This window comes from Trachemys scripta, chromosome 4 (assembly GCF_013100865.1).
Source record: "Trachemys scripta elegans isolate TJP31775 chromosome 4, CAS_Tse_1.0, whole genome shotgun sequence".
Taxonomy (NCBI): domain Eukaryota; kingdom Metazoa; phylum Chordata; order Testudines; family Emydidae; genus Trachemys; species Trachemys scripta.
The window spans coordinates 105742411-105761866 of record NC_048301.1 but is presented as its reverse complement, the minus strand read 5'-3'; the positions used below and the strand labels follow the sequence as shown (position 1 = coordinate 105761866).

At 44.3% G+C, this 19456-nt stretch overlaps 2 protein-coding genes across 6 annotated transcripts in view; one reads left to right on the top strand and one right to left on the bottom strand.

The window, feature by feature from the left end:
* Positions 1-481: 481 nt before the first annotated feature.
* TSSC4 (tumor suppressing subtransferable candidate 4) lies at positions 482-6696 on the top strand. Of its 3 annotated transcripts, none has more exons than XM_034770269.1 (4): positions 482-639; positions 1772-1895; positions 3802-3874; positions 4508-6696. In XM_034770269.1, exon 4 carries the CDS (start codon positions 4593-4595, stop codon positions 5637-5639), a length of 1047 nt encoding a protein of 348 aa, XP_034626160.1. In that variant the 5' UTR covers positions 482-639; positions 1772-1895; positions 3802-3874; positions 4508-4592; the 3' UTR covers positions 5640-6696. The 3 variants fall into 3 exon arrangements, with proteins under 3 accessions (XP_034626160.1, XP_034626161.1, XP_034626162.1); XM_034770270.1 differs by having other exon boundaries at positions 1772-1918; XM_034770271.1 differs by lacking the exon at positions 3802-3874.
* Positions 6697-6742: 46 nt separating this feature from the next.
* Positions 6743-19456, bottom strand: part of TRPM5 (transient receptor potential cation channel subfamily M member 5) — an 84711-nt gene continuing 71997 nt past the window's right edge. For 2 of the 3 annotated variants that reach the window (XM_034770264.1, XM_034770262.1), the window contains 6 exons: positions 18634-18799; positions 17289-17467; positions 15008-15140; positions 12109-12181; positions 10529-10619; positions 6743-9437 (listed from right to left, as the gene is read on the bottom strand). In XM_034770264.1, the coding sequence (XP_034626155.1) occupies positions 9334-9437; positions 10529-10619; positions 12109-12181; positions 15008-15140; positions 17289-17467; positions 18634-18799 (746 nt within the window). In that variant the 3' untranslated portion in view covers positions 6743-9333. Of the gene's footprint in view, positions 9438-10528; positions 10620-12106; positions 12182-14941; positions 15141-17288; positions 17468-18633; positions 18800-19456 lie in introns of those variants that run through there. The other variant, XM_034770263.1, reaches the window with a different exon arrangement.

Sequence of the window (19456 nt, the reverse complement as noted above, 5' to 3'; positions counted from 1 at the left end):
TTCAGAGAGCAGACTAGAAGGGGGCTCACCCTCAGGCTGGGCCTCTGGTTGCTACTGTAATAGAGGTGATACGTGACTACAGTGGTTGGGCACGTTGCACTTTGCCCTGTAGCTGTGCACGTCACGCTGGCTGCAGGAGCACTGTGGGGAGCAGCATTCACCATACACCGGCTGGTTCGTAGGGCCCTGTAACATGGGGCGGCGCAGTACCAGCGCCGGCCAGCAGAGGGCAGTGTTTAAGTTGGCTCCCGCTCTCCTAGGCCTGGGCGTGGAGCCTTGTGCTCTGATCAGCCCCAGCCTGTCACTAACGGCCGCCCTGCCCCCTCCCGCTGCTCCGGCCTGGTCTATCAAGCTGGCCCGAGCTCGGCGCACTACAATTCCCAGAGGGCAAAGCGGGTGGGTGTTTCTCCCCCCCCCCCTCCCGCTTTGCCTCATGGGAATAGCAGCTCGAGGGGCTGGGAGCTGTCGCTCAGTAGTGGCTCAGCGGGCGGTGGGGACTCGGCTTCCCAGCGTGCTCCGCGCGGGCCGCCGCGGCTGACGGCGCCCTTCCTGTGCGCGCGCCGCGCTGCGGGGAGCGGCCGGATATACCCGCCTGGGCCGCGCGCTGCGAGGAGGAGCGGTTGGGCCGCGCTCCGTGAGGTACGGGCCGCGCGTGTTCCCGCCCTGCCCGCGGCGGTCTCGGCCTCGCTGCGGGCACCGCGGGGCCTGGGGCTCGGGCGGGTCGGTTCCCTGGTCGGCCGGGGACTGCCCGTCCGCCCCGGGGAATTACCCCCTGGCTAGCCCGGGGTCACAGGCCCCTGGGCTTTCCCCTGCCGGGGGGGCTCACAGCCCCGCCTTCCCCTGCCCCGGGGTCACAGCCCCCCTGAGCCGAGCCCCGGCCCCCTACCGGGATCACAGCCCAACCCCCCGGGGGTCATAGGCCCCCTAGCTCCGCCCCCATCCAGTGTCACAGCCCCGCCCCCCAGCGTCCCAGGCCCCGGGCCCAGAACCTCCCTCCTGCTCCACCGTCTCAGCCGATCCCCACTGCCTCCCCTGCATCGTAACCCTGCCTGGGGGGTCACAGTCACAATTNCACAGTCCCCCTTCCCCTGCATCACAGCCCCTCCCCGGTGCCTCCCCTGCATCCTAACCCTGCCTGGGGGGGGGGTCACAGCCCCTCCAGAGTGCCTCCCTTGCATCCTAATCCTGCGTGGGGGGGCATAACCCTACCCCAGTGCCTCCCTTGCATCATAACCCTGCGTGGGGGGTCACAGTCCCTTTCCTCTGCATCACAGCCCCTCCCCACTGCCTCCCCTGCATCATAACCCTGCCTGGGGAGTCACAATCCCCCTTCCCCTGCATCACAACCCTGCCTGGGGAGGTCACAGCCCTTCCCCAGTGCCTCCCTTGCATCATAACCCTGCCGGGAGGGGGGTCACAGTCCCCTTCCCCTACATCACAGCCCCTCCTGAGTGCCTCCCTTGCATCATAACCCTGCCTGGGGGGGGGGGCGAGTCATAGCCTGTCCCTAGTGCCTCCCCTGCATCATAGCCCTCTCTGTGTAGTGAGATCACTGTCTTGCCTTGGGGAGCTGTGAGCTCAGCACATGACACGCTGCGAGGCTGTCAGATGCTGCTGTCTGTCTTAAAATACTGATGTGACCCCCCATCACGTACTGCTAGGGTATCTGAGATCCATCACTAACAGCTGTCTCCTGTAAAGCCTTGCCCTGGAGGCATGAGTGTGGTAACAGCTGACCTGGGGTGACTGTGCTCTCTGGCCCCCCCTGCAGCAGGAGGAGGAAGGAGGGAGAGCTTGATTGAGAGCAGCATGGAAGATTCTCCTGGGGACCTGTCCATTCAGAGAGATGCCATCCTGTCTGAGTTGTACCATATTCAGATCACCACCAAGAAACTGTGAGTCTCCTTGGGATGTAGGGGTCAGTACTCTTGGTCTTTGTTGTCGAGGTGGAAGAGGTTTTCAAAGTTTGGGAACTTTTCCTTTCTGTCTTTCTGCCAGTCTCAGCTGTGGTGAACTGCCAGTTTGAAAGCAGCCCTTATGCAGGTGCATTTGCTCCTTTCTCCTTCATGTAGTTTGGAGGATTGCTGTTGTTTCTGCAAAAGCTATTGAACCATGTGCTATGACTGCAAAGTGTCATAAGGCCAGTTTTTCAAGTGCTCATCTTCCATTTCACCCAACTAAAGGCTGTATTTTCAAATGCGCCCATTATGACATATGTCCAAATTTTACTCCTGGGGTGCCAAAACAGTTAAAAATTCTACATACAAAATTCTGTCAAAATAACACTTCATAATCACACCAGTTTAAATTATTTTGGTAATTTATTTCAAAATCTCTGTCAGCAAGTATGTCTGTAACAATTCAGACACAAAAATTCTCTCAGGCGTAGAGTGTTAAAGAAACCCCTAATACAATCTCTGCCACCTTCCCCAGTGCGCGCCCCCCCCCCGCCAATACACCAGAACCCCCCACCCCAAACTCAGATGTGGGGCCCCCCTGGGCTGAATAAATGCACCTCCCCTCCCCCCGAGCCCAGCCGTGGCCCCTCCTCTGAAAACCCTGGGATCCAGTGGGAGAAACAGCCTGATGCTTGGTCCCAGGCTTTCATGGAGTTTCCTGCGTGCTGCCCTCTCCTTCCCTCTCGGCATGCTGGGAACTGCACCTCCCAGGAACTCTCTAGCTCCCTCTCCCGCCTCTCAGCAGTATATTCAATGTGTGAGCTGGGCTTTGCTGGCTCCAGTAGCCCCTACTGGCTGCTAGCAGCACTGCAGCCCATTTCTGTGGCGGAAAAGGAAATTCTGCGCACACATTAATTTCTTCAAAATTCTGCATTGCACAGTGGCACAGAATTTCCTCAGGCATAGGCATAGACTCTGTGGGTGCTCCAGGGCCCCGTGGATATGTGCCTCCCCCTTGTGCCTCCTCGCATCTGCTGTGAAACAGCTGTTTTGGGGCATGCAGGAGGCTGGGAGGGAGGGAGAGGAGCAAGAAAACGGCACGCTTGGGGAGTGGGGGAACTGAGTGGGGCGGGAAGAGGTGGGGCAGGAGTGGGAAGAGGTGGGGGAAATGGGGCCATGGGGGAAGGGGTGGAGTGGGGCGGGGCCTGGGACAGTGTTGGGTGATCGAGCACCCCCTGGCACTTTGAAAAATTGGCCCTTGTGTCCCCAGGAGTAAGATTTTTAAAGGTGTTCAGGACCCAGTGTAAATAATCTTTTTCTCTTATTTTGATGTCTAACTGATTACAGGTTTTCAAAATTTGGCCCCGATTGTAAGTGCTCAGCTCTTTTGAAATCTGGCCCATACTTTTCTCCCCTCTCTGGCCTGCAAATTTTACCATTATGGGTGTAGTGTGCAATGCTGTTCATGATTACTATTATTTATCAGTTATTCTTGTTGACCACACTGATTTTGACACTCCTCTGCTAAAAATCTCTTTTCATTTAGTCAAATTCAGTTCTCGATGGGGTATTTTGTAGCCACTGGAAACTAAAAAGAAAATTTTAAAAACATCTGTTGTTTTTCTTTCCCATTGAATTCAGGCTGGGACCATGAATTTTGGCATTGGCATTATGTCCTGAGTGGCTTCATTGGTGTATGTCTCAGCAGAAAGTGCAGAGTTCTTTTTCCAACCTAAATCCCAGAAATGTCTGCAGAGTTTTTATTAGCACAGGCTCATGTCAAAAATTAGGAATCAGTGCCACAGTTGGAGATGACTGAGAAATGTGCTAACCGTTCCTTTTAAAATATCATTTTAAAAAAAATGAATTTTCCCACCTTGTGATGTAGATATTTGTTTTCTAGGGTGCAGGAGCTGAGATCCTTGGTGGCTTTAACTGACCCAGAGGAAGGGAAATTGTTTCAGTCTCAAGAGACAGTGAGTGACTAGCACACTTTCCATGCCTATTTACAGTCTTTATTGAGAACCTATATTTATATAGTTTAGGCATATATTTTTTCTACCTTAAAATTTTGCAGTGTATTCATATATTGGAGGAAAAAACCCTGAATTGTTGTTTAAAACTGGTGTACTGGTAATAACAAAAACCTATTTTAACTAGGCCTATATTCTGAAATAAGCCCTGTATATGTGCATTAATTGCTCACATTCATGCACAAAAGAATGGTTTTATTTCAAACAAAAATTTATCAAGTGACAGAATGAGGTACATGTACCTGAGATTTGTAGCAATATGACTTGACACAGTACACAATGTCAGCCATGTACAACATCAGTTGAAATAAGGACAATCATAGTATTTCTTTAAATAGCACAGTGGATGCTGCAACCCTTTCCTCGGTGAGCCCTGAGAATGTTGAGCTCAGAATATAGCAGGGGTAGTCTCCTCACACTAGTTCTTTTCTGTTTCATTTGCACCACTTCTTAAGTCACACAGTTTTCCATGGTCTTGAATTGCTGTGGTGTGAACAGAATTGTTTCTCAGGACATCCTGTTCTGATGTGGTTCTCATTTCACAGATGAATTTATATTTGTTCTTTCTCATTCCAGGCTTTAAAGTCACTGGATATTTGGAAGACCTTATTTGCTGCAGCTGGGCCTAAGCCAGAGAGCACAGTTGAGTAACAGCCCAAAGATGGGAGATGAAGGTGCCGGTGAGCCCTTTATGGGTATAGTGGCTGGTGGGGCCAAAGATTATGAGGGCGCCCTACCTTCTGACACAGTTTCACTCAGTGATTCAGACTCTGAAGACTTTGGCTTAGTGGATGAAGCAGAAGTTGATACGATTTCTCCAGTGGAACCATCATCTTTGGATGATGTAGGTTATGGATCAGATGAGATCCCTGATTCTTCAAACAACAAACATAAGTCTCCTGTCCAGCCATTCCATCTGAGAGGCATGAGCTCTACCTTCTCGCTACGTAGCCAGAGCATATTTGACGGCCTGGAAGGGGCAGCCAAATTAGCGGCACCCTCTATGGCTGAAGATAACATTATTGATGGGAGGTTTAAGCGCCCTCTGCCCCCACCCACTCCTTTAAGCAAGATGGCTGCAGAAAGCCTTGGAAGGCAAAGCAAGCCACCCCCAGCTCCCAAAAGCTCTCCCGGAGTCCCGGACTATGTGGCACATCCAGAACGCTGGACAAAGTACAGCCTGGAGGGAGTTTCAGAGTCCAGTGATAAGACCAACAGGATGACTGCCATGGAGTTTCTAGAGGGCTTGAAGAAGAAAGAAGGAGAAGAAAGCTCAGCTATGCAAGACAGCTACACCCCATATTTCAACCAGGACCCCTCCAGCTATGGTGCTGGAAGGATAATATTTACCAAGCCCACAAAAATAGGCATGCGTAGTTCGGAAAGGAAAAGACCAGCAGAGGAGGGTGGTAAGAAGCTCATGAATACAAAGCAAGGTCTGAATGAGAAATCTTCCAAAAAGGGCAGTGACCTGAAGGACGAAGATGAAGTTGAGCTGGGCCATCTAGACATTGAAGGGAAGAAGACGATGGAGGAAGAGGAGCAGCTGAAGTTGAAGGACCTGGGTACAAAAAGGGAACTTGGCACAGGTTCCGCTCACACAGGTGAAGATGCTTTGGTGGAAACCGTAGGGTTTCACGGTAGTAAGAAAAGGAGTAGGAAGCATTTCCGTCTCAAAGCAGACTATGAAGAGGCTGAAGAGTCTTAAGAGAGAAACTAATTATACCCATCCAGAGGCTTCAGTGTTATTCCAGAAGGCTACCTTTATTTGCTCTCTCTCAGCTCAGATCTCACTAGTGGGGCAGGTGGCAGACATTTGTCTAGCACTCAGTTTCATGGTCTCCAAATATACTATTTTTAGTAAGTTTGTCAGAAATTAAGGTATAAAAACTCTATACCTGCAGGGAACAGTGTGAGTACAGCACCTGGAGGGGTAGGGAGTGGGGTGTGTGCTCTTGAGCAAGTCCCTCTGACTGACGCTGACACAGTGTCAAGTCTTTGACCACAGAGATAGGCTATCCTAACACAAGTACTTCAGCGGGAAAAGTGAGGGATCCAGGAGGATCCCCTGTCTTTCCCTACTTTTCCACCCTCTTAAAAAAATTAGAACCCCCTGGACAGTGCTGTAGAAGTCTGGGGTCAAAAGGGATCAGGATTGAAGAGGAACATATAAGGTAGAGTTTTAAAGTATTAAAAACCAAACCCAGTAGGATTAAGTTTGTATCCTGATTCCTACCTCAGAGAGGGAAATATTCCCTTAATATGTATGTCCCTAATTGGGATCAGGTGGGACAAGGATTGAGCCATGCTTTCCGCACTGCCACCGAAAATAAAAACACAGTAAGTAACCGACCATGAGCTGAGAGGGCACAATCAGGAGTTGCAAATTAAATGGTTTTTAAGGTAGTCTGAGTATTTTCCCTCGGTTACTTTCTAACATATCTTATTTGGTAAAAGTTTAAAAGAAACATGAGGCCTGTTGAGACAAAACATCTTTGGAAACATTTTAGCAAAGACATGCGTGAAAGCCTTAGCCACTTCTCAACATGCTGTATGTACAACTGAAATTTGTGTGACAGCTTACTGACTGGTCAAGCAGCCACAAGCTTTTACCCTGTGTGTGAGTGATGTGCTGTGCTGATGTCTCACCTCCATAAGTTGCAGTGCTTCCATTTTGACTCTTAAGTGGACTAACTGGAAGGGAAAGACTTGTACTAAGAGATTCTCTTTATTCTTTGGATGTCAATAAAAACATGTAGTTGTAATTTGGTTTCTGGGTCTGTTTTCCACCTATAGGTATATTAGCATCAAACACAACTATGAATATTAGTAGCGAAGTATAGAGACAGTTTCATTTGGCAAGGTGGGATTTCAGGTAAGAATCTGAGAGGATTTTACTCTAAATATGTAGAGAGGGGCTTTTTTTCCCCTCTCTTGGTCTTACTACTTTGTTTTTTTGTAACACCACAGTAGCATTTACAAGTGCAAATGGAATCATTAACACAACAACAATGAATGTTAAATTTTTACATAGCAGTATACAAATATTCTTGTGAGGCAGGTTAGTAAGTTCTGACAATGCCTTTAGTTAGATGAGGGAAAACAGGTTGAAAGGTTACATTCTTAGAATGGATATTTATACTATGTTTCTTAATGACTGGTCCTGTCCCTGAGATCTGCCTGCCACAGTTTAGGAAGGCAGCAAGCCAGTCCCTGGTATCAAAAAGATTGAGAAACACTGCAAAGACAGCATATTGCTTAGGTAATTTGGCTTGATTTATCATGGCCAGTGTAGATTAACAATTTAATAATATGCAATTAATTAGCCAAGTTGTAATATTTATAACTGGGCAGTAAAAGGCCATCTCTCCTTTCCTTGGAATCTGCAATTTCACTACATTCATTCATTGTAGCTAGAGATCCATTGCTTAAACCCTCATGCAAACTTGGAAATATTACTGATAGTGTGCTTGAAATCTCTAGAGAGAAAATTCTTGGCTGCAGGACAGGAACCATGGCTGCTTTTTTGCTTGTGCAGTCCAGAGCATCTGGTTGTTGCTTCCAGAAAAAAATAATAATGTACAATGGGTAGAGGGTGGGGCAATAGTGCCAGTCTTGTGAAACTGACCTTATCCAGGACAAATTGGCTTGGAGAGCAACAATGAGGAACAATTAGAGTCTATGGACATTCATAGGACATACCTAAATACATAAATCCTGCTGGTTTGAAGGGGATATACAAAAATTCAGATGAGGTATAACTCCAGAGTTGTCACCATATATTTTGCTTTCAAATAAGGATCTGAATTCACTGATGACATCAGTAATGGCAGGAAGTGTTTTGATTTGGCAAACTGACTACTTCCTAAACACAAAATGTCCCTAAAGCAGTAGCCATTGGTTCCACCTCTGTCCCTAATCTAAAGGTGAATGAACTATTGTAGCATGGATGCCAAAATTATTCCCCTGTGTAGGCTACAGTGATGTGGCACAGCTGGCTTGAAAATAAGATGAGCAAATTCCTATAGTAGGAGGAAGTCCTTAACAGCTTTATTTCCATTAACAAGAACTTCTTGCTTGAAAGCTTCCATAAAAGGCATTGTGACCTGATCTTCAATTTTTTAATTTTTTGATTTTTGTGTGTGGTGGTGGTTTTCTGAGATCAAGAAACCTGACTGGGAAGGTGTGTAACTTACCAGGATCAGCATTTATGATACATAGGAGCCTACAGGTATAATATTTTCTAGGAAATCCAATTTAATTGAGACCTGTCCATCCAAGAAAGCCAGAAGTCCGGTACATTTTGCCAATAGTAGTGTATTTACATTAATCCAAAAGGTTGGGCACTATCCCTACAAAATTACAGGAAGAGAACCTTTTAAGTAGTAAAATTCAGTTTATTTGTGTATGCTGTCTCGTACAAAAGTATAACAAGGTTTCACAGCCAGTTAGCCTATATGTGCAAATAAAGTCAATGTCAAATATACAAGTGTAATATTTGTAGCTACTGTAATGAAAAGACAAAAGGTGAAATGTTCATAGGTCTAGTTTCTAGGAAAAATGACTATGGACTAGGATTTGATTTTTCAGAGGTATCAGACAAGAAGATGAAAAAAAGTCAGAAGAGTTCTTGAAGGTAAGGAAGCTGTTCCAACTTCTGGGGCTATGTTGGGAGGGTTTCTGTTGCCCACTATTAAAGCAACACAGACAGCAGGCAGAAGTCTGGCATTCAGGGAGCATAGTGGATAGAGTCGAGAGGGTGAAGGTAGAACAATTATGTGCTTTGGGTTTTGAAATGGACAGCAAGCCAATGAAGACTTGAGGACAAAAGATGTTTCGGTTTCTGCATCTGGGAGAAGTTAGGACTAAGGAAAGGTCATAAAGGAGGAAATTACCATAGTCAAGATAAGGAGGAGCTGCTGGAAAGTATAACAGTTTGGTGATGAGAAAAACTAGATCAGTGCAAAAATCTAGCTTCGGCTTTGTTCAGGATCCAGAGAATCATGCAAGACGGTTGCAGGGCAAAGGAGGATGGAAGTCTGACATGGACAGAGAAGAATGTTATACATCACAGGTGATTGCCTCTAGCAATTGATCTGCTTTTCCTTAATGTGGGTAAATAGATTAAGAGAAATATAGTAGACAAGCAGGTAAGCACTCTGCGTAAGGGCAGGGGATGAAGAAGGGAAAAAATCTCACTGCCCTGTTCACTACGTATATAAATACAGTGAGAAGGAAATAGAAGACATCTGATACACGAATACATCTGATTAACGAATACATTGGTGAAGTCCTGGCCCCACAACTTAATGGCAGTTTTGCCACTGACTTCAGTGGGGTTGGGATTTCACCCCTGAACTACTTCAAAATGGCAAACAAATCTGAGGAAATGAGAACTTCATTTAATTATCAATGTACATCATGTCATTTTCAGACTCTTCTGTATGCTCTTTGCCTTCACTTCTTTCTGGTAGGATTGTTTGATTTGTGCTGGTATTCATAAAACCTAACAGGATTTTAAAAAATCAATGCATTAGTTTAAAAGTATTATGAAAATAAGCTCTTGCAATAACTATTGGGGTCTTTGGGAAGCTCTACAAAATTTAAGCAGTCGTTGAAAAGCTATTACTGCCACTTTTAACAACAGTCCATTTTGCAAACTCTGTTGTGAGAGAAATAGAGGTGTATGGACTTAAGACTCAACCATCTCATGACTTTGTGTCTAGTGATCTGTGCTTTACTCCAGAAGTTGAATACTGAAAACTACTTTGAATGTTTGGGGAATCTTATGCTCTATTATGCAGATACACTTATGTGTTCCACGTTACTCTGTGGCTGGGAAAATGTTCAATCAGTTGTGTTTATATTAGCTAGGATTGTGTAGTTTGTCATGGTAAACGTCGGGAAAAATCAGGGAGGAGAGATGGCAATAGTCACAAGTCATAGATAATGGATGCCTGGGCTTGGACCTCTAAATGAGTAATCTGCAATGTTTTGAGACCTTTCCATGTCAAGACCTTGTGGAGTTCTTAGTTACTTCCCATTATAGTATCTTTTTTGACAAACAAGAAAAAATAGACATGGAAAATATCTATTAAGTCAGACTATCCTCAGCCACAGTGCAAGATTGTTAATGTGTATTGCCTATTTCTTAGTCTGGACAAGATTTAAATGTGTCAAACAGAGAGGCTTCCCCTTCCAGTGATACAAGGTCAGATCCTAAATTGGTGTAAGCAGGTGTAACTTCACTGAAGTCAATGGAGTGATGCTGATTTACATCATCTGATAATCTGGACAATTACTATTCTCCTATTATAATTATTAAACATATTGTGGGTTCAGCCAGGTCGGGACCCATTGTCCTAGGTACTGCATAAACATGTAATAAATGACAATCCCAGCCCCAAAGATTTCACGTTCTAATATGTCTTGCTGTTGGGAAGCTTTTGCAGATCTGCAGTCAAAATGCCCCTCTTTATAATTTCATCCCCATTACCCCAGTACCTCCCTACATGATTCCTCTTTGCCATTTACACCCTTTTACTGAATTGTTCACCTGCACTATTTTGCTTTGCAATTATCAATTCAAATACTCACTTGTATATTTTGGAACTGGTCTATTGCACAAGAGGTTATTTTTGCTTAAAGTATCTGCCATTGAAGAAATAACAGCTGAACAGTAGTTAACCTACAAACAAAGTGGTGGTTATGTTAATTCTATTTCTGTAATCCTTCAGATTAATTATCCTTTACAAATCTAAAAAGTTGAAAATCTAGGCAATAATTAGTATTAAACTTCCTAAATAGCATTTCTATTAAATCAAATAGACTGAGCCATAAATATCTAAATTTCTATTCTTTATATATACACATATCTATAGGTGGCACAAACTTTGAACCAGAAAAATAGGTGGCTTAATGTATCTAGCTAAAATATTTTTTGAGCGTTGCTGTTGAATTTGGCCATTTATCTTTACATTTTGGTGTCAACATTGTTTATTGAATACAAAGTATTTTTAAGGAGCAGTGAAAAATGTATTGGAAAAAAGTTCTGCGATAAAAGTAATCAGATAAGCCACAAGGCAAAAGTTCACTGGGGAGCTCTAGTGGCCTGGAAAACAATAAATGTACTACTTAGTACTTGGATAGTGTTTAACATTTTTAAACTGTTTTACAAATGTTAAGCAGCTGGTGTTTAAATAAACATTGTCATCAGAAATTTAAGATGGAATTTCCTTGTATTATTAGTGTTGCATATTTGTAGGTTAGAATATCTCTTTGAAATGTCTGTTTGCATTCAATATGCTAACAAGTCAGTGTAGATCATATCAGTGAAAATATAACTTGTATCAGCGGATGTGAGCATTTTCATAAACTATGTATAATTTTAACATTAAAAAAAAATCCAACTGCCAGCCAGTGTCATTTCTAAATAGTTAATTTTTATCTCTGTCAGAGCCATGAAATTCAGCCTTGGAATAACGCTCCAGACATGACACACTTTTTTTTTTTTTTTTTTTTAAACCAGCTGGAAATGGAATTTATGCTTTACTTGCTTTATATACAGTAGAATTTGGATTTATCAGTATGCACTTTGAGTGACCATTGAGATCCGTGGATCAAATCTTACTTTCCAAAAGCTGGTGCCCATGTGTTGTCGCCTTGCTTAAACTGCTCTATGGGGTTTTTGATTGCATGGAAGTGATTTCTGTTTCCCTATTTTCAAAGACTGGAAAATAGTTTCATGGGATTTGAGTGTCACTTGACTGTCGTTAAGAGATTTAACAGTTCAAGGGAGGACTTCAAGGGTTAGGTTTAGGCAGAAAGCTACCTGAAGAGAATTGAACCAGCAATAGTCCACTGGAGGGAGAGGTTGGTCTGGCAGGACCAGCAGAATGAGAGAGAGAAATGCAGTTACCCTCCCGCTTCTCTCTAACATTTGTCAGGCCAGTGAAGATTCTCTCTCTCTCTTTCTCTTTCTCCACAGAAATAAACAATAAGGCCACCAGGGGCCCTAATGGCGACAGAATCCTCTTTCCTTTTGCCCTCGTAATGTAAAGTGAACCAGCTAAGGCCTACATGCCAACACCACCCCCTCCTTGTAGAGAAGGTCAAGTCCAAACAAAAAATGAAGAGAATACTAGCAAAAGGTCAAAAAAGTATATAAAAAGTGTTACTTGTGATTCCAGAGATCTAAGCCGTTTCTCTTGCTCTTTCATTCCACTAAAATGTTTAGACAGGTTGTCCACCCTAATACAAACAAAGCAGAGACACGTACTGAGCAAAGACATCTGCAAATTACAGCTACATCACTCTTAACAGACATAGAGCTAGATGGACTTCTGCCTGCTTTGCACTGCTGAGGTAGGAGCACCCAGAAGGCTGCCTGCCCTAAAGGGTCATTTGGGGATTCCCTGGCATAGAGAGAGGGTATAGTGAGAATGCAGGGGGTAGGGCTGGAGTACACAGCAGTCTGGCCAATCCTCGTGTCTAATTGCCCCTAGGGAATCATTATATACTGGCATGAGTTAAAGCAGTCCTTAGGTTACTAGGACTTGTGCCATGACCCATTCAGTTTCCAACTGCTCCAGGAATCCGGGAAGGTGTAAAGCCATTGTAATTCCTTACCCCTCTTTCCGCAGCAGCACCCAATGTGAGCTCAGAACTTGGAAGGCTTGCACCTATAGTATTTTTATCACCCCCTAAGAAGTACTAGCTGTTTCTTGAAACCTTTTCAAAGTGTTCTGTTTCCAGAAACTAGTTACATACTTTTAATTGGTAATAATAAACCGCAAAATATCCATGCTAGCTCTTCCTCCCCCACAAAGTCCAAAAGCTTCTTCAGAGCTCACCCGAATGTATCCAAAATATTTTAGGCCTCCCTGTCCGTACCCACTTCACCTGATGGCACTTTTCCCAGGCAGCTTCTTCCTCTCTTTCACCCTATACACAAATGAGCCTCAGTGCAATCCCTGCAGTGTCCCCTGACTTCTAAATCCCTCTTCTGAATTCAGCTCTTTCAAATCTCTCCCTTCATTGGTGATATTCTTTGAGCATCTACGTGGGAGGCTCTTACTGACTGCTGGGTTTGGATCTAATGTGTTCTGGCCTGTGGCTTCTGCAGCTCAGGGGTCAAGGAATATGTTCCTAGTCTATGCATCTTGGGAGGCTACAGATTTGATGAGATTTTTGGAGACAGGAAAATGGCCCTTTCAGTGCAGCCAGAATTACTGCCTGCCACCAGCAAGGGTAGAAAGCCGAAAAGGTAGTATTTATCTGAACCTTTTCCAACTTCAAAAAGGTTATGGCTCTGTTTCAGATCAGGAGCAGAGAAGTTAAAACTGGTTCTTACTTATTCTCTCTTCTGCCCCCCCCCAACACCCCCCAAACCAGTAACTTTATCCCTAACTTACAATATTTAAAACTAACAATGTCATTATCAAAAAAGGCTCTCTTAGGAGGCAATTAGATGCATTTTTATTGTTTGTTATAAGAGCTATTAGGCTCTGCTTGTCCATCTTGCTTATTCCCAGGGCCACAGGTCTAAAGTAAGTCTGTGATTCTTTGACTCTAAAGTAAAAATAATCTAATCGTTCTAAGTTATTATGAATAAACAATCAAATCAGGCAGTTTTTGTGTATCGATTAGGTGAGGGGGAAGAATATTTTCACTGCATATTCAAATAGGCTGTTCTAGGCTCCAGCTATGATATAAATTAGAAAGGCAAAGGCTTGTTTTGAAAGAGCACTCAAAGCAAAACCATTAGCATAGCTAACTGATTTCAGTGCCGTCTGTTTATGCCAGAACTGAAGTTTGAATGAAACTTTTGTAACATGCTGGCTATCTTTCACAATAATAGTTACTGCATTTCAGTCATGTTATTAAATTCCTCCCCAAAGAAGGCTTACTCGTGTTGCCTTAGATGTTGCTTTACATGTATAGCTTACTTCTCCCTTAAAATAATGTATACTTTTGGATAATAACTTAGTACTTCCCATCTTCAGAATGCTATATAAAAATCAACTCATTTTACTTTGGTTGGTCTTTATATCTCAAGGACAGTGAGAACTTTACAGCTCTCACAGGATGCATATTTCCAAACTAATTGCACTTTGTTTTTAATGTCTTGCTCCACATATAAGCTTTGGGAAGCACCTGAACTTCAGTATGTTTATCCAAACTAGGGTTGCCAGGTGTCCAGTTTTCGATTGGAACGCCTGGTTGAAAAGGGACCCTGGCAGCTCCGGTCAGCACGGCTGACTGGGCCGTTAAAAGTCTGGTCAGTGGCGCAGCAGGGCCCTGGCTCTGCCCAGCTCCCCGGAAGCAACCGGCATATCTGGCCCCTAGGTGCAGGGGCAATCAGGGAAGCTCCGTGTGCTGTCCCCACCCCCAACTCTGCAGCTCCCATTGGCTGGGAACTGTGGCCAATGGGTGCTGCGGGGGCAGTGCCTGCGGGCGTGGGCAGCACGCACTGTGCAGATCCATCTGGCCGCACCTCAGCCTAAGGACCGGACATGCCAGCTACTTCTGGAGCAGCAAGGAGCCAGGACAGGCAGGGAGCCTGCCTTTGCACTGTGGACTGGGAGCCACCTGAGGTAAGTGCCACCTGGTGGAGCCTGCACCCCAACCCCCCTGTCCCAGGTTGGAACCCCCCACACCCTAACTCCCTCCCAGACCCCGAACCCCAGCCCTGAGCCCCCTCCTGGATCCTGCACCCTGCACCCCCTCCCATACTCCTACCCCAGCCCTGAGCCCCTTCCTGCATCCAAACTTCCTCCCAGAGCCCACATCCCCTCCCACACTTCAACCCACGGCCCCAGCCCGGAACCCCCTCCTGAACCCCAGACCCCAACCCATTGCCCTAGCCCAGTGAAAGGGAGTGAGGGTGGGGGAGAGTGAGCGACGCAGGGAGGGGGGCTGCAGTGAGTGGGGGGGGTGGGGCTCAGTGAAGGGGCGGGGCAAGGGTGTTCAGTTTTGTGCAATTAGAAAGTTGGCAACCCTAATCCAAACCTGCAGAGCAACAAGGTTCACCCATCACTGCATCAAAAAAATGTTGAAAGATGAATAGAAATGTACTTGTTAAATGTTTTCTTTAGTCTTTCATCGTTACTTTCTTTTTTCTTTTGTTCCAGGTTTGCGAGATAATTTTCTTTTTGGACCACCTCCCATGTTATGATTTTTTGATCCAGGCAGTCTGGCAGATCTCTTTCTGTGGAAAAAGACATAAAAAACACACCTTTATAAAAAGAAGTGTGTGTGTTTGGGGGAGGGGAGGCTGCATGTGTGTACACGAAGGAGGGTCAGTGAGTTGTAGATTTGCCATGCTAAAATTTGGGAGATAAACTGTGGATTTACTATGGCAGAAGTGTCAGGTTACAGTGTAAAGAATTGTGGCTTACAAGTTTTCCTTTAAATGCAGTTTAGAGTCATTTCTTCACTGTAAGGGTGTTGACCTTTCTAAAAAACTATCTTGCCTTAGCCCAGATGTGACCTCATTCAAGACTGCTTTTATGACTGCCCCAGGCTTACTGAATTGTTACACAAATACTGCAGTTCGAAGGAATTTACAAATATTACAGGTTGGTTACTCATTGACTGTCAGACCTTACCAGCGTTCCCCAAATAGCAGTGAAGGAAAAAGAAAGACTCCAACAAAGAGAGGAGTGAGCTGACTGGCAGTTAGAAATAGCTGGAGGCAGGACACTCAAAGGCCCAGTCCTTCATTTATTTATTTGAGGTTTTACTTTAAAGGCAGGAAGCCCAGAAATACACAGAGGCTCAAAGGTGTTAGGGAGAAAAAGCAGAAAGGATCCAAAGAGCTGGGATGAAGCTTCTACACAGAGAAAGTCTAAATGCCTTCCCTTAGCTCCTAACTCCTCGTTGTCTAGCTCTAATCCCATCTATATGGGGTTGACTCTTTGATTCCTTCTCCACTCCAGTCGGTCTTGAAGCACTTCCTCAAAGTCTGCATCTAATCAAATTCTTTTGTATAACATCCAACCATCTAGTTACAGATCTTTCAACCCTTCCATTACCCTCCATTTCTAAGTTTAACACCCTGTTTCCTATATAGTCTTATGATCTTGTTTTCACATGCCCAAACCATCTAAGTCTGATTTCCCTCAGCTTTTCTGTATTTGGTGCCACCTTTACACTTCCCATAATTCATTTGCTCCAAACATGATCCGTCCTTGTAACTCCAGGCATCCATTTTCATTTCCACTGTATTCAAGATTTGCTCCTGTCTGTTCCTCAGTGTGCAGTATTCAGAGCCATACAAAAGCACAGGCCTAATTACCATCTTGTGGTTCTTCACTGCAACAGGCATTCTCCTATCGCAGATAACTCTGCTCACTTCTCTCCATTTGGTTCATGCGTTTCCTGTTCTGTTTATACTGCCATTATTCTGTACTATCGAACCTAGGTACTTCCCCTAGCTCCTAACATCCTTTGCAAACTCACCAGCCTGTTCTTCATGTGTGGGTGCTGATCAGGTTAGCTGAAGTTTATGTCAGGCTTTCTATTATAACCTCCCCTAATTGCAATTGTAGCCATATAACAGCCTGACAGTGAAACAATGGATACTTGTCTTTCTTGTATGGTTTGAGCATTGTTTTAAAGTATAGAAACAATGTTTTAGTTACATTAATAGCAACAGAATAGAAGGAGGAATCTGTTTTTTCAGGCTTGTTTAATATATAGTATTGCTATTTCAACAGTGGAATTTTGCATGCAGCCAGTTGTTAAATGTTTAGGCTTTTTATACAATGGCCATTTCCTTCCATGATCTAAATGGGATTTAACCTGTGGAGACTTGGGTTCAAATGCACTTTATTGTCTAGGCTATAATAATAATAAATAATAAGCAGTGTTCAAGCACTGCAAATAAAACATCATAAACTCAGCCTCTTAATACTCAAATATAAATGCATTTATTTATTTGATTTATAAAGACAAATGGATGGCCATGGAAACCTCTGGGCAATTGGACATCCTTTAATTTCATAATAACATTTTAAATGCAGTGGACAGCTCACACAACTTCCTCAAATGCCTGGGTAAAAAAATGGACCTTGCAGCCTGCCTTGAGGGCTAATGTATCTGGCCATTTAATTATATTGTACAAAGAAATGTTGATGCCTTGTGGGAAAACTCTAAGCCCTCTTATTTTAGAAGCTAGATTATAAATCATATTTTTACATATGTATTCTCACACTGTTTATGAATGAAGACATATCAATGAAAATAGAAGCTTTTGTTTTTTGAAAGTTTATTTGCACTCCTCTGTTTCTTATTCACCACCTGTGGTCAGGCTCCTCTGAATCACCTGGTTGCTAGCTGTTTGTTAACAACTCACCCAGATGTTCCTTTTTGTGCTCCGTCTTTTTGAAGATTCTTCTGAGAATCAGATGCACGTGGCTAATAATGATAAATGGTGGTGCCAACGCTGGACGACCATGGTATTCCACAATCAGGTTGTAACGCTGAAATTTCCAGAAGATGTCTGCGTTGCCCTGAACAACTTGAAAAGTATAACTTTAACCAAACAAAAAAAGTATGTTAAGCTTTCCCCCTCATGATCCTAAAATTTATTACTATAAAATCAAAAGTATCATTTTTTCTTTAGCCTGAGTGAATGCCACTCCACTGCTATCACTCTCTCATTGATCCTCTTTAAAATAAAAGATAAAGTATGTGCACCTCATTAGAGATTACATTACTTGCAGTAATTGCCTTCAGACAGTAGACAATAAGACACAAACCTTTTTAAAGATGGTAACTGTAATGTGCCAGAGTAAGGCTGTGGCCTTGTCTACACTTAAGTTAGGTTGGTATAGCTATGTCAGTCAGGGCCGTGAAAAATTCACATCCCATAGCTTTGCCAACCTAACTTTTAAGTGTAGACCAAACTTATATCAGGCAACCATACTGCGCCAGATCCTCAACTGGTGTGAATCAGCAGGGCCACCCAGAGGATTCAGAGGGCTGGGGTCTTCCCCCGTCGCCGAAGACCTGGCACTTCGGCGGCGGGTCCCAGGGCGGAAGGACCCCCCACCGCGGGTCTTCGGGGCACTTTGGCGGCAGGTCCCGGAGCCGAAGGACCCCCTGCCGCTGAATTGCCGCTGAAGACCCGGAGTGGAAGAAGCTCTGGGGGCCCAGGGCCTGTGAGAGTTTTCCGGGCCCCCTGGAGCAAGTGAAGGACCCCGCTCAAGGGGCCCTGAAAAACTCTCATGGGGGCCCCTGCGGGGCCCAGGGCCTGGGACAAATTGCACCACTTGCCCCCCCCCTCTGGGCAGCCCTGTGAATCAGCACAGCTCCATTGACTATGTCAGCCCCTAAACCAGTCAAGGGATTCCCCTATGAGAGTATCCTCTATGGGCAGGTCTGCCAGGTGTACAGCTGCTTTCACCTGCAAATTTGTATATATGTAGATTTTACCTGATTTTTTGGTAAAAAGGAAAAAATGTTTCTTTTGTTTTTTTCCTTTGAGGGATATAGTGAAAGGGAGAGGGGAAATTAAAAACTGTGTGTTCGTAAAAGTTTACCTGCAAAGTGAAGATTACCACTAATTAGTAAAATTGCTAATAGATCCAAAATGCTTAGAGAAGCATTTATGTATATGTATGCATGCATGCATTTTTATTAACCCTTCTCTTCCCACCCCATAATCCCCATCTCCGAATTAATTAATTGACACTTACCTGAACATAGCAATCAGGAGATTCATAAGTAGCACATTGGTGACCAATAAGAAAGTGACCAACAGAAGTATGACAAGCCAATTGGCATACGTATTAGAACATAATGGTGAATTTTCCTGCGGACTCTGCAGAGTAGAGGTACAGTTCTCAAGACGCATGCGAGATGCTGCAATGGGGGGGAGGTAGGGGAAATAAAACAATAGTTTTATATGTCTACATTGCAATTTAAGCTGTAATTGTAGTGTGGATAGGCATACCCACACTAGCTTTAACTGAGCTAGTACAAATAGCAGAAGAAGTGAAGATTCGGTGGCACAAAGCCTGGTGCAAGCTAGGAACTTAGGTTACATACCCAGCGTCCCTGGTGGGCTTGTTCATCCCATGCAGATTTAGCTTATGCCACCAGATTTTCACTATAATTGTCACCTGTGCAAGCCGGATTAAAGCTAGCATGGGTTTGCTTTACCCTACAACTATATCTTAAATGGCAGTGCGGACATAGTGTGTTCTGCTGCCATGTTTAATCATTAAAATGGTAATGATAGCCTCTCAGTTTGTTTGCCATCAAGCTGATGGATTTGGCTCAAGCATTTAACATTATGCCTGAAGTTTGAGGTACTATATGTCATAGATAAGTAGAGTGTGAACTACGGCTGAATTAGCATCCCTTAACCTGTCTTCTTTTAAGAACGAGAAACTCAGACAACAAACAATGCATTTTCTGTTAAGCTACAAATCAAAAGCAGTGACTATTGATTACTTAATATGAGATATAATCTCTACTAGATGTAACCACCCGGGGAATCTCATTCTGAATGTCTCA